Source organism: Caretta caretta, chromosome 24, assembly GCF_965140235.1.
Source record: "Caretta caretta isolate rCarCar2 chromosome 24, rCarCar1.hap1, whole genome shotgun sequence".
In the NCBI taxonomy this organism is placed as follows: Eukaryota; Metazoa; Chordata; order Testudines; family Cheloniidae; genus Caretta; species Caretta caretta.
Window position 1 is genome coordinate 19,442,818 of NC_134229.1, and position 13,495 is coordinate 19,456,312.

The 13,495-nt window shown below is 64.8% G+C and overlaps 1 protein-coding gene across 1 annotated transcript in view; it reads right to left on the reverse strand.

Annotated features, from left to right (window-relative positions):
* Positions 1 to 1,467: 1,467 nt before the first annotated feature.
* CEACAM16 (CEA cell adhesion molecule 16, tectorial membrane component) overlaps positions 1,468 to 13,495 on the reverse strand; it is a 31,777-nt gene continuing 19,749 nt past the window's right edge. The window contains 5 exon segments of the mRNA XM_075122723.1: positions 1,468 to 3,291; positions 3,610 to 3,651; positions 3,908 to 3,999; positions 4,141 to 4,668; positions 4,833 to 5,108. Of these exon segments, the coding sequence (XP_074978824.1) occupies positions 3,244 to 3,291; positions 3,610 to 3,651; positions 3,908 to 3,999; positions 4,141 to 4,668; positions 4,833 to 5,108 (986 nt within the window). The 3' untranslated portion in view covers positions 1,468 to 3,243.

Sequence of the window (13,495 nt, forward strand, 5' to 3'; positions counted from 1 at the left end):
ACTCCAGCTGCTCCCAGATCCTGCTATAGCCCCAGTTGGGGTCAGGAATCTGTTCCTTAGAGCGGTCATCCTCCTCCAGCTGCACGATTAACTCTGCTTTGGTGAACTTTCCAACGCTCAACCCTGTCTGTTTGCACAGGGTTACAATGTCCTTCTTAAGGAGACGGTGACAGGCCATCACTCCGCTCCTCCCAAGTTGTTGTGGACTCACAGGCCCGTGTGTTCTCAGCTCCCCACGGTTTCCAGGGAGAACCCCTAGTGTGCCAGCCCTTCTCGAGGTCACCACCTCTTTGCCAGGGTCGAGCTGCAGACTCCTCCGCCCCTAAGACTGCTCACTGCAGTCCCCAGGGGGACCCCATTACTGCACAGTCCTTCTCGCTGGTCACACACTCCCAGGGGTTAACCGCCCCCCGAAACCGCTCCTTTCTGAGCCTTCAGCAGGCCTGGTCCTCGGCAATCCCCCTTCGTGTTACTGCTCCCCAGTCACTTACTGCAGGAAGCGCCATCCACGGGGTGCAGTACATCCCACCGCTGCCACCAGTTGTCACGGAGTCCCTGGGCGATGCTCTGGAACTGCTCCCCATGAAGTCAGTCAGGACTCTGGGGTAGTCGCCTTCCTGTGAGCAGCCTGTCTTCAGGACACACAGCTCACCCGGCTTCCACCTTCCTGGGTCTGACCTCGGAGCATTCAGCCTCCTCTGCCCCTCCGTGCGCTTCCCACAGCGAGTCCGCTCAGGCGGGGCTCCTGGGGAAGCCAGAGGGTCCTGCACCCCAACTTCGCAGTCAGACGTGACTCTCAGCCAGCCAGTAAAACAGGGGTTTATTAGACGACAGGAACATGGTCTAAAACAGAGCTTGCAGGTGCAGAGAACGGGACCCCTCAGCTGGGTCCATTCTGGGGGGCAGTGAGCCAGACAACCACGTCTGCACTTCACTCCATGTCCCAGCCAGCCCCAAACTGAAAACCCCTCCAGCCCCTCCTCCTCTGGGCTTTGTTCCTTTCCCGGGCCAGGTGGTCACCTGATTCCTTTGTTCTCCAACCCTTTAGCTCTCACCTTGCAGGGGGGAAGGGCCCAGGCCATCAGTTGCCAGGAAACAGGGTGTCGGCCATTCTCTGTGTCCAGACTCCTGCACACACCTGCCCTCTAGGGCTTTGCAATGATCATACACCCTTACTCCACCCCCTAGATACTTAAGAACTGCCTAGGGGAAACTGAGGCACCCCCACACTATTCAGAGGAAACATTAAGAACAGTCCCACTTCGTCACACCCCCGTTCAGCCCTCGACAGGTCAGCGATCGGCGCCCCCATCGCCCAGGATCCCCCTGGGGTGCCCAGCCCCTGGCGCTGCCCACTGGCCAAGTTCCCAGCTCCGCTGCCCCCATGGACTCAGACCCCCCAGCTGAGCAGTGACCCCCCCCACCCCTCCCAGTCAGCGCCCCACTCGGCTCCAGCACGGCCAGGCCTTACAGAGACAACCAGGCTGAGTTTATTGGCCGGAGCCCAGAGCTGGAGAAGGAGCCGCTGGAGGCTCCTGTTATTTACTCCTCGTAACTAGGGATCGGGAAATGACAGGAACGGGCAGCAGGTTTAGAACAAACACAAGGAAGTCTTTCTTCCCGCAACGCACCGTCAACCTGTGGAACTCCCTGCCAGAGGATGTTGTGAAGGCCAAGATTATAACAGGGTTCAAAAAAGAACTCAATAAGTTCCTGGAGGATCGGTCCATCAATAGCTATTCGCTAAGATGGGCAGGGATGGTGTCCCTAGCCTCTGTTTGCCAGGAGCTGGGAATGGGCGACAGGGGATGATCACTGGGCGATTCCCGGGTCTGTTCATTCCCTCTGGGGCACCCGGCACTGGCCACTGTTGGCAGACAGGACACTGGGCCGGATGGACCTTGGGTCTGACCCACTCTGGCCGCTCTTACGTTCTCATGGAGTTAACGGGACAATGGGTAACATGGAGAACAAACTGGGGACGCGTTTCCCAGAGTCCCAACGTCCCGAACCCGCCCCTGGAAGCTCCTGCGGGGTTCAGCTCCCGCCAGCATCCGGCTCCCAGCCGCCCGGGCTCCGACGCTCCCTGCAGGAGACAAACCCGCTGGCAGCTGCTCCCCACGGGGCAGGACCCTGGGTGCACCCCGCACCCCGCGATAGCTCCCACCAAGCCAGCGTCTGTCCTCAGAAACGCCTGCCCCCCGCACTGGGCCCTTTTCCCTGCCGGCTGCTTCCCTGGGGATGGGGCAGATGCTCCTGGGGCCTGGCTCCGGGTGGAACCAGCCGCCTGGCGAGCTCGGCACCACCCAGCTGCCCCGGAGCCGGGCACAGAGAGAACGGCCCGGTGCCTCCTGTCTGCCAGGGACGGGCCTGGCGCCTCCCGCTGCCCGGCTGGAACCAGCCCCTGAGACCCAGGCCAGACACACAGCCCCGGACGTGACCCCGGGCACACGGCTCGCCACGGTCACTGCGCCCAGCGATGCCAGCTGTGGGCAGGGACCCCACGAGCCCCTTTGGGGGCTGGTCTGTAGACATCAGAGCCGGGGGCCCCATGAGCCCCACGGTGCCCTGTGCCCTCCGCCAGGGGTCCCAGGTCCCAGCCGGGCGGGTCGGCATCGCTGTTCGCAGCTCTGCACGGGAGAACTGCCCCAGGGAGGGGAAGATGCAGGGCCGGGCACTGGAGGCAGGGTGGGGGGGAAGCCCTGGGCGGGGACCCCTGGCCCTGGTTTGGGAACCAATGGGGCACTGGGGAGACCCGGGTCCGAGTCCCTGCAGCCCCACAGACTCCCCGTGGGACCCAGGCTGGTCACTGAGCCGTCTGGGCCCCTCTGTGCAGTGGGGAGCTCCCGCGGCCTGGGGGGGACACAGCTCAGTGTGCCAGGCTCAGGTCAGGCGGGCAGAAAACAGGGCACGTGCCCCGGGCTGGGGGGTGTTTGGTCCTGAGACGTCCCCGAGCCGGTGGCAGAGGCGAGCTCCCAAATACTGTGCTGGGCAGAATGGAGCCAGAGCCACTCACAGGCGCCGAGTTTCTGATTTCTTTGGAGGGGCCCAGACGCCGCGGTGATGGGCGCCAGGGAAGCAGCCTCGATGGACGGACCCCCCGGGCCGGGCGGTGGCTGTTTCTGCCCTTTAACGCTTCATCGGCGGGACGTCCCCGGGCGGCGGGACCCAGGCTCGGGGATGCGCCTTTCCCAGCATGCACTGGGCCGCTCCCAGCATGCACCGGGGGGGCCGGAGGGGGCGTCACTTCTTCAGCTCCTCGTACACGTCCCGCTGTCGGGGCTGCAGCGTCTGGGGGAAACGGGGACGATTCAGCCAGAGACGCCCCAGGGGAGGGCCCAGTCCCCTCCCCCCCGTGGGACCCCAACAGCCCCTCCCACACCAGGGGCCCATCCTCCCCCTCCCAGTGCTGGGCCCCCCATAGCGCCTCCCCTCAGCCCTGAGGCTCCCGGCTGGTCCCCTTCTGGCTCACTCTGCTCCCCCCGTTCTGGGATGTGTTAACCAGCCCCGTTCTCAGCAATAGGGCTTCTGGGGGGCAGCTCCCTCCTCCCCGCACTGGGTCCGAACCCCCCTCAGGAGGAGGATACAGCGCAAGGGGCCGGTGCTTACCTGGTACGTGGGGCTGGGGTCAGGGGGGCTCCTGGGCTGGGCCTGGGGGAGACAGAGGCAAGAGGGGCTTTAGCACCAGACCACAGAGACCCCCCCCCACCCCTCCAGCCGAGCTCGGGGTGGGGGGAGGGACCCTGAGAGAGTCAGTGGGACCCAGGGCTTGTGTAACCCTCCCCCACCCCCGCCCAAAGGGGACAGGGTAAACTGGCTGGGGGCTGCGGTTCGGGACTGAGGGGCATCCGCAGAGGAGGGGCTGGGCCTGGAATAGAGGGGGGTGGAGGTGGCCCTTGTCACTCACCACTGGCCCCGTCCCGACTGTCGGGGGCAGGTTCTCGTACACCGGGACAGGTGCCTCGTTCTCCTTGGGGGTCTCGTTCCAGCAGCGAGAGTCTGGGAGGAATCATCAGAGATGCTGGAATTGGGGTCCTGGCTCCCAGCCCCCTGCTCTAACCACTAGACCCAAGCCCCCTCCCAGAGCTGGGAGAGAACCCAGGAGTCCTGGCTCTCCCGGGGGGGCCGGGTGTCACTCACAGAGGAAATAGGCCCCGACTCCGACCAGCGCCGCCCCCGCCAGCAACCCGATGACGATCCCAGCGACGGCTCCGGCAGAGAGACCTGGACGAGGGGCGACTGGGGCTGGAGGAGAGATGTGGGGAGGGTTGGATCAGTCGGTCAGTAACAATCCCCCCACGCCGCTCACTGCAGCCTGGGCCCTTAGTGCCGCACTGGGGCGTTGGTGCTAGCAGTGGGATCCCTGTGTCTGCAGCGCGTTGTTCCATCCCGGGGACTCACCCGTCCCTGTCACTCGCACGGCGACAGACGCCCGGGCAGTGCGGTTGGTAATTGGGTTGTGAGCCTGGCACTCGTACGTGCCCTGGTGAGCTAAGGTCGTGGGGTTAAAGGTCAAGCTGGTCCCGGTCTCGTTAGTGTCGGTGCCATTGAGGACCCAGCGATAGCTCGGGGCTGGGACGGAGTCGGCGACGCACGACAGGGTGAGAAGGGACCCGAGGGTCAGGTCGATGGGTCCTGGCGGGTCTATCCTGGCAGAGTCTGGCCCGTCTACACAGAGAGGGAGAGGATCAAGGGAAAGGACAGCGCCAGTGAGAGATCCCCATATTAACAGCCCCGGTGCCCCACCCCAGAGATGGCTGCATCTCCGTGGCTGGGCGATGCCGGCAGGGCCGGGGGCAGCGCGGCCGGGGGACGGGGCTGCAGTTACTCACAGGCCACCGTCACGTTGCTGGGCTCGCTGCGTTCGGTGCTGACGGGGTTCCTGACCTCGCACTGGTAGGCGCCGGCATCGCCCCGGGTGACACCCGACACCGTGAGGGTCCGGTTGTCAGGGGACAGCCCCAGCCGGTCACTGGGCGCGAGGGACGCCCCGTCCCGGAGCCAGAGCAGGGTGTCGGCGTGGGGGGAGCTGTTACACGTGAGGGTGAAGGTCCCGTTCTCCAGCACCTGGGCTTGGTTTGGCGTCACCGTGGGCTTGGGCAGCATTTCTGGGAACAGAGAGAGCATCCCTGGGGGAGCAGCTGGATCCACCCCGACCCCAGGGGAGCCCTCGCTCTAGGGGGCTCCTGCCCCGCAGCCCTGTGGAGGATTCAGACCCAGCTCCCTGGCAGCAGTAGTGAGCTGTTATCCAGCCACAGACTTTATTGTAGGGCTACACGGCTACATGGGAAAGAGTGGGGTTCTGGGAGCCAGGACTCCTGGGTTCTCTCCCCAGCTCTGGGAGGGGAGTGGGGGCTGGTGGGTCAGAGCAGGGGGGGCTGGGAGCCAGGACTCCTGGGTTCGATCCGGGCAGGGCAGGGGAGTGGGGTCTGCATGGGGAGGTCTGTGGAGCCGGCAGAATGGGGTTAATGCAGATTATACCAACTGCGACAGCAGCAGCTGTTGGGGGGGGTCACTCCCCATCCATGTTCAGTCCTGGCTCCCAGCTCAGGGAGGGGGCGTCTGGGGGCCCAGAGCCCCACATCTCTGTGTATTGGGGGGTCATCATCTCTTGGGGGCAGGGGGTGGGTTGCCACATACAGGGCAGGGTCTGTGTTTGGGGGCGGGTCCCCCCCATGACCCAGCCAGGCTCATCCCGGGGGAGAGGCCCAGAGCCCATCGCTGGGGCCGGGACAGGGAAGGGGCAGGGCCCAGGGGTGGCTCTTACCAGAGACGGGCAGATGCACCGTGCGGAGGCCAGAGCTAGTCGGGCTCTGAATATCCACCGTGTATTTCCCGGTGTCATTGAGCCTTAACCCCGCGATGTGCAGGGCGCAGTCCGGCCCCGCTGTCTCCCGCCCCGTGTGGGCCAAGTCGTTGTTCTGGACGGGGGGTGGTCCTGGGAAGTAGGTGAGGATCCGGCTGCTTGGATCCGTGGTCGCTGATTGGTACCAGATGCAGGACGTGAAGTCCTGTGGCGGCTTCTGGGGGGCCAGGGTGACGCCCCCTCCCACCGCGGGGCTCGGCGGGGTGAGGACGATGGTCACCGGGGTCTGGGCCGGCGCCGGCTGGAGGCAGGAGCCCAGGACGGAGGCTGCGGGGGGAGACCAGAGAGGCAGATACCAAGTGGTGCCCCTCACTCCCGACCTGCAGCCCCTCCGTTTGCATTTGCACTGTCCCCTGTTACAGTCCTTGGTGTCTGGGACACCTGGGTTCCCCCCCCACCCCCGCTCCACCGTCTCAGCTGCAAGGGACCCCTCGCCAGGTGCCGCCCCGCCGCCTTTTGCTGCAGCCGGACCTGCCTCGACCCAGGGGAGGCGTCTCTGGGCCGGGACCCTGGAGTCCGGACCCACAGGCAGGGCAGCCCCACGGGGCCCCTCCGGCCTCAGGCTCACTTCCCCGTCGCTTTGGAGGAAGGAACCCGTGCCGGGGGGGTGTGGGGGGGTAGGGAAAGGGTCTTCTCCCTTCTTCCCCCGCTCCCCCACGGGGTGCCGGGTCCCTGGGTCTCTGCCTGGCTCTGGTTCCGCCTGCTAGACCTGGGGGGAGGGAATTCAGTGGGGGGGGCAGGGTGTGTGTCCCCCAGTTCTCTAGCCCAGAGAGACACAAGCAAACACTGATCCCTGCTGCGGGACAGGGGCTTCTGTGCGTGTCCCCGCGGCTTGGGGGCTCAGCCTCGGGGGAGGATGGGGTTGGAGCCAGCCTGGGAAAGGAAGCGTCAGAGCCCCCCTCCGACTACTCCAGCCCTGGGGTGCCCCTCGCCCAGCTCTGCCGGGGCCCCTGAGTCCCGACCCACAGCCCCTCCGCTTTCATTCACACTGGCTCCTATTGCAGCCCTTTTTGTCCCGGACACCTGGGTCCCACGTTCTCCCCCTCTGACCTGCCAGGAGAATCCCTGTCCAAGGGCCGCCCGGTCTGTGGGGGATTCGCCCCATCGCCCTTCGCTGCTGCGGGACCCGCCGGGACGGCAGAGACGCCTGGTTCCCAGCTGGGGGCAAAGGGCAGAGACGGGGGAAGCTGGAGGGAGCGGAGCCGGCACGAAGCACCTCCCTTGCCCCTCCCAGCCCCTTTGGCACCGTGCCCCCCCTTTCCTGACAGCCCTGCCTGCCTCCCCTGCCGGGGGAGGGACTCACCCGCCCCTCCCCCTGCCCCCACCCAGACACGGGGGCGGGGGGGTGCAGCAATCCGAGCCCGCCTGCCCCCTTGAGCGGGGGGTCTGGCCCTGGCAGATGTGTGTGGGGGGGGTCACACAGCGCAGAAATCGGCCCCTGGGGGGCTGGTGCATGAAAGGGGGCAGGGCCCCCCAGCCTCCAGGACTCCTACTCCCCCTGTTCTCCCCAGATATTGCCCTCCAGTGGAGGCTGTGTGGAGGGGGGGCTCATCCCTGGAAGTCACCTGTGGGAAGTGGGAGACAAACCCCCCGTTAGGGAGTGGGGGGCACAGGGAGACCTCTGGGGGGGGGCAGAGCGCAGACTGACGGGAATCTGGGACATTTCTGGGAGCCAAAGCCCCCCCCCGGCAGGATGGGCCGGGGCTGGGGGGAACAGGACAGAGTGTGAGGCCCCTGGGCACAGACAGACACAGAGCTGAGCTGAGCAGCCTGATCCCGCCCCGCCTGTGGGCCCATGTGTGTCCACCCACCCCCACAGACACCCCCCCACACACACACACCTGCACACACCCATAGACACCCCCATGATACACACCCACACCCCCCACCCATCCCCACCCATAGACACACCCACCCACACACCCGTACGATACACACACACCCCAGCCCCTCACACCCATACACACCCATGCACACACCATAGAAACACCGACACCCCCATGATACACCCCCACAACCCCACACTCATACACACTGTCACGGAGTCCCTGGGCGATGCTCTGGAACTGCTCCCCATGAAGTCAGTCAGGACTCTGGGGTAGTCGCCTTTCTGTGAGCAGCCTGTCTTCAGGACACACAGCTCACACAGCTTCCACCTTCCTGGGTCTGACCTCAGAGCATTCAGCATCCTCTGCCCCTCCGTGCGCTTCCCCCCAGCGAGTCCGCTCAGGCGGGGCTCCTGGGGAAGCCAGAGGGTCCTGCACCCCAACTTCGCAGTCAGACGTGACTCTCAGCCAGCCAGTAAAACAGAAGGTTTATTAGACGACAGGAACATGGTCTAAAACAGAGCTTGCAGGTGCAGAGAACGGGACCCCTCAGCTGGGTCCATTCTGGGGGGCAGTGAGCCAGACAACCACGTCTGCACTTCACTCCATGTCCCAGCCAGCCCCAAACTGAAAACCCCCTCCAGCCCCTCCTCCTCTGGGCTTCGTTCCTTTCCCGGGCCAGGTGGTCACCTGATTCCTTTGTTCTCCAACCCTTCAGCTCTCACCTTGCAGGGGGGGAAGGGCCCAGGCCATTAGTTGCCAGGAAACAGGGTGTCGGCCATTCTCTGTGTCCAGACTCCTGCATACACCTGCCCTCTAGGGCTCTGCAATGATCATACACCCTTACCCCACCCCCTAGATACTTAAGAACTGCCTAGGGGAAACTGAGGCACCCCCACACTATTCAGAGGAAACATTAAGAACAGTCCCACTTCGTCACACACACCCGCACATACACCCATAGACACCCCCACGATCCATACCCATACACCCACCCCCGCACCCACCCCAGTATACACCCACACACACCCCACACACACACCATACACCCCCACACCCCCACCCCCACACACAGACCCATAGACTCATCCACTCACCCAGCCCCCCTACACCCATAAACACTCCCAAACACCCACCCACACACACACCCCCTCCACACCCATCCACCCCACCTCCAGTATATACCCACACACACACCCACACACACCCAGACCACGGGGTGCAGGGGGCTCGGCCCAGCTGCGGGGCCATAATCACAGGGTCCACGGAGGCCGCGTGCGGGGCCTTTGCTCTCGCTCTGCTCCCCCTGCACCCCTGGGCTGCACCGTGTGACGCTTCCCGGGGTGCCGGGCTGGGAGGCAACGCGAGCCCTTGTCCCGCTGTGACGAGCCTTGTCTGGCCTTGCTGGGGGTCTGACCCCCACTCCATGGACAGCAGAACCCTCCCCCCCACTGAACCAGTTTGCTGGGGGGGGGGTTCGTTTGCCCCTCCCCCTCTGGGGTGCCTGGTTCCTGAGTCTCTGTGTGGGGCTGGATCTAGGGGATCTAGGGGAGAGGAAGTTCAGTGACGGGGGGGCTGGGTGTGTCCCCCCCATGCTCTGGGACAGAGACACAAACAAACAGCTGATCCCTGCTAATCCCCCATACAAAGCAGGATCTGGGGGGAACAATGGAGCTTTTGTGGGGCCCCCTGGGAGCCTGGGCTGGGCCCCAGCCTGGGGAGGGAAGCGTCAGGGCCTCGCATCTGCGACCCCGGTCCTGGGATCCCCCCACCGCAGCTCTGCCGCTGCCCCTCACTCCCCACTCACAGCCCCTCTACTTTCACTTGAACGGTGCCCATTGGAGGCCTTTGTGTCCTGGACACCTGGGTCCCATGTTCCTCCCTCTTCCCCCCCCCCACCTGCCAGGAGAATCCCTGTCCAAGGGCCGCCCTTCGCAGAGACGCCTAGTTCCCAGCTGGGGGCAAAGGGCAGAGATGGGGGAAGTGGGGGGCAGGGAGGGGAGCTGGCACGAAGCACCTCCCTTGCCCCTCCCAGCCCAGGTACAGGGCAGGGGGTGTGGTCCCTTTGGCACCATGCCCCACATTTCCCGACAACCCTGCCTGCCCCTGGGGGGAGGGGGACTCACCCGCCCCTCCCCCTGCCCCCACCCTGACGCGGGGGGGCGGGGGTGTCGCAATCCAGTCGCTGCAGCATCAGGGGAATCTGATACGGACACGACAGGGCCCCCACTGCCCCCTCCCTGGGGGGTCTGGCCCCAGCAGACATGTGGGGGGGGGTATCGCATGAGCAAGGGAATTGTCCCTGGGGGGGTAAGTGCTTGACAGAGGGGAGGACCCCCCTAGCCTCCAGGGATCCTGCCCCCCCCCGATAGTCTCCCCAGTGGGGGGTGGGACAGGCCCAGGGACAGCAATTCCGGGCCCCAGGGCACAGCAGTCAATGCCCCCCCAACCCCCCCGAAAGGGACAGCCGAGGGTTACGACAGGTTCGTACCTGCTGTGCGGAAGGTGTGGCCTAGCTTGGCCTCCTTGCAGCACCAGGAGGAAACAAATCCTGAGCCTGGGGGTCAGCGGTGGGATTTGTTCGTTTGAATGATCTGTTTAAATTCAATCCATACATTGTGGGAGGCAATTAATGAATCTAGAAACCATTCCAAGAAGCGCAAAGGAAGAAAACACCCGAAGTCTCGAGGTGGCCGATTAAACACCCCATGGTGAGTCACGTGTAACCGAATGAGAAGGGAAAGCGGGTCTACAGGATGTGACTGAATGTGACCAAGAACGTTACTGTCACGGAGTGTGGGGGAGTCCAGGCCCTGCACCCCTCTTCCTGGGATCCACTGAGACCCTCAGCCAGCCAGTAAAACAGAAGGTTGATTGGACAACAGGAACACAGTCCCCAACAGAGCTTGTGCGTACCCCCAGGACCCCTCAATCACGTCCTTCTGGGGGAGCAGGGAGCTTAGACCCCAGCCCTGGGGTTCCCTGTGTTCCTCCACCCAGCCCCAAACTGAAAACTAACCCCCCCCAGCAGGCTCCCTCCTGCAGCCTGTCTTCCATTCCTGGCAGAGGTGTCACCTCCTCCTCCCCCTCCCGGCTCAGGTGACAGGCTCTCAGGTCTCCCATCCCCAGGGCACATTCCCAGGTCAACACTCCCCCCTCCCTGCTGCGTCCCATCTCTCCCCCCTTCCAGACCGAACAGAGCGGGGTCACTGAGACCAGTGACCTGGGGAAGTTCGGGGCCCCCTCTCCGGGACAGCGCATCCGCTATCAGGTTGGCCCTTCCCTTCACGTGGACCACGTCCATGTCGTAATCCGGCAGGAGCAGGCTCCATCTCAGGAGCTTGGCGTTGGCTCCTTTCATCTGTGCAGCCAGGTCAGGGGTGTCACGGAGTCCCTGGGCGATGCTCTGGAACTGCTCCCCATGAAGCCAGTCAGGACTCTGGGGCAGTCGCCTTTCTGTGAGCAGCCTGTCTTCAGGACACACAGCTCACACAGCTTCCACCTTCCTGGGTCTGACCTCGGAGCATTCAGCATCCTCTGCCCCTCCGTGCGTTTTCCCCCAGCGAGTCCGCTCAGGCGGGGCTCCTAGGGAAGCCAGAGGGTCCTGCACCCCAACTTCGCAGTCAGACGTGACTCTCAGCCAGCCAGTAAAACAGAAGGTTTATTAGACGACAGGAACATGGTCTAAAACAGAGCTTGCAGGTGCAGAGAACGGGACCCCTCAGCTGGGTCCATTCTGGGGGGCAGTGAGCCCCCTCCTCCTCTGGGCTTTGTTCCTTTCCCAGGCCATGTGGTCACCTGATTCCTTTGTTCTCCAACCCTTTGCTTTCACCTTGCAGGGGGGGAAGGGCCCAGGCCATCAGTTGCCAGGAAACAGGGTGTCGGCCATTCTCTGTGTCCAGACTCCTGCACACACCTGCCCTCTAGGGCTCTGCAATGATCATACACCCTTACCCCACCCCCTAGATACTTAAGAACTGCCTAGGGGAAACTGAGGCACCCCCACACTATTCAGAGGAAACATTAAGAACAGTCCCACTTCGTCACAACAACATCCTCTGGCAGGGAGTTCCAGAGGTTGACGGTGCGTTGCGGGAAGAAAGACTTCCTTGTGTTTGTTCTAAACCTGCTGCCCGTTCCTGTCATTTCCCGATCCCTAGTAACGAGGAGGAAATAACAGGAGCCTCCAGCGGCTCCTTCTCCAGCTCTGGGCTCCGGCCAATAAACTCAGCTTGGTTGTCTCTGTAAGGCCTGGCCATGCTGGGGCTGAGTGGGGTGCTGACTGGGGGGGGTAACTGCTCAGCTGGGGGGTCCGAGTCCGTGGGGGCAGCGGAGCTGGGAACTTGGCCAGTGGGCAGCGCCAGGGGCTGGGCACCCCCGGGTGGATCCTGGGCGATGGGGGCGCCGATCGCTGACCTGTGGAGGGCTGAGTGGGGGGCTTCAGGGCTCTGACCCCCAGTAAGGCCAGACAAGGCTCCTCAGAGCAGGGCAAGGGGTCGCGGGGGGCCTCCCAGCCCGGCACCCCGGGAAGCGTCACACGGCACAGCCCAGGGGTGCAGGGAAGCAGCGTGGGAGCAAAGGCCCCGCACGCGAAGCCGCCAGGCCACGGGAGCCCCCGGCGCGATGCCGCCCCCAGCAGGGCCAAGGGGACCCGGGTGCGTCTGGCCCGGACCCTGGCCGTGCCGGGCACTCGCTGCTGCCTCCTGCTGGAGAAGGGAGGCCCAGGCCCCCGCAGGCTCAGCCGGACAGGGGCTGCCCCGGCAGGGAGCTCTCGGCCCCGCTCCTGGGGAGCCGGGGGATGGCCCCGCTGGGCCAGGCCTGATTTGTGTCCCTGGGCTTGGACCCTCTGGGCTTTGCCCCTTCACGGCAGCAGGACCCAGGGGCGCTGGAGCCATATGCCCAGTGGGGGGCTGAGAGCCATTGAACCCTGCAAACCCTGCAAACCACGTCCAGCCAAGGGGTGCGGCAGCCCCCCAAGTTCCAGCACCCACAGCAGGACCCGTCTCGATCCAGTGCTGGGGGGCAGTCTGTGCTGTGAGCCTGGACCCACAGGCAGGGCAGCCCCACAGGGCCCCTCCTGGGTGAGACTGTCCCCTCCGAGCTGCACCCACCCACTTCCCCTTCGGCTGCTAGGGAAGGGTGTGTGTGTGCGGTCGGGGGGGGGGGGGGGGGACTCTGCCTCTTCCTGGGGGTGTCTGTCCCCTGGGTCTCACGCTCCTTCACAGCCCCCCCACCCGCTCCCGTTCCTGCTGGTTACCCTCAGCCCCTCCCACCGGGTATTGCTCCACCGGCCGATTGCCCCATTTCCTGTGGGCTCTCCCAGAGCGATCGGCTCCGGCTCTCGGCAGACTCAGGCAGCGTCGGTCAGGCCTGGGTCACATGTTCAGGGTTTTTTGGGTGGCCTCCCAGCATGCACCAGGCTCTCCTTGGCATGACTCTGGCTCTCAATTCGCACTCCCACAACTCCTGTCCCAGCCGGGTGGACACGGCCCAGGCTGGCGCTGGGCCCCGGGTACTGGCCGAGTGGGAGCTCCCAGGACACACGCTCCCGGCGCAGAACGGGGAAAACGGGCTCTGGCCGGTACCGAGCGGCCGGGCTGCCCCCAGCAGCACACGGCAGAGGAATCACGGTCCTGGCGGGACCTGGGCACGGAGCCGTAACACACGCGGACGCCCAGACTCACCCGGGTTCCGGCTTGGGGCCAATCACCGGCTGGTCAGCGAAGGGACGCACCGCAGAGCTCACACGCCCGGCGTCCAGGAAAGCCTCTGCCATGGAGCCCCGTGGGGACTTCCCCGCTGC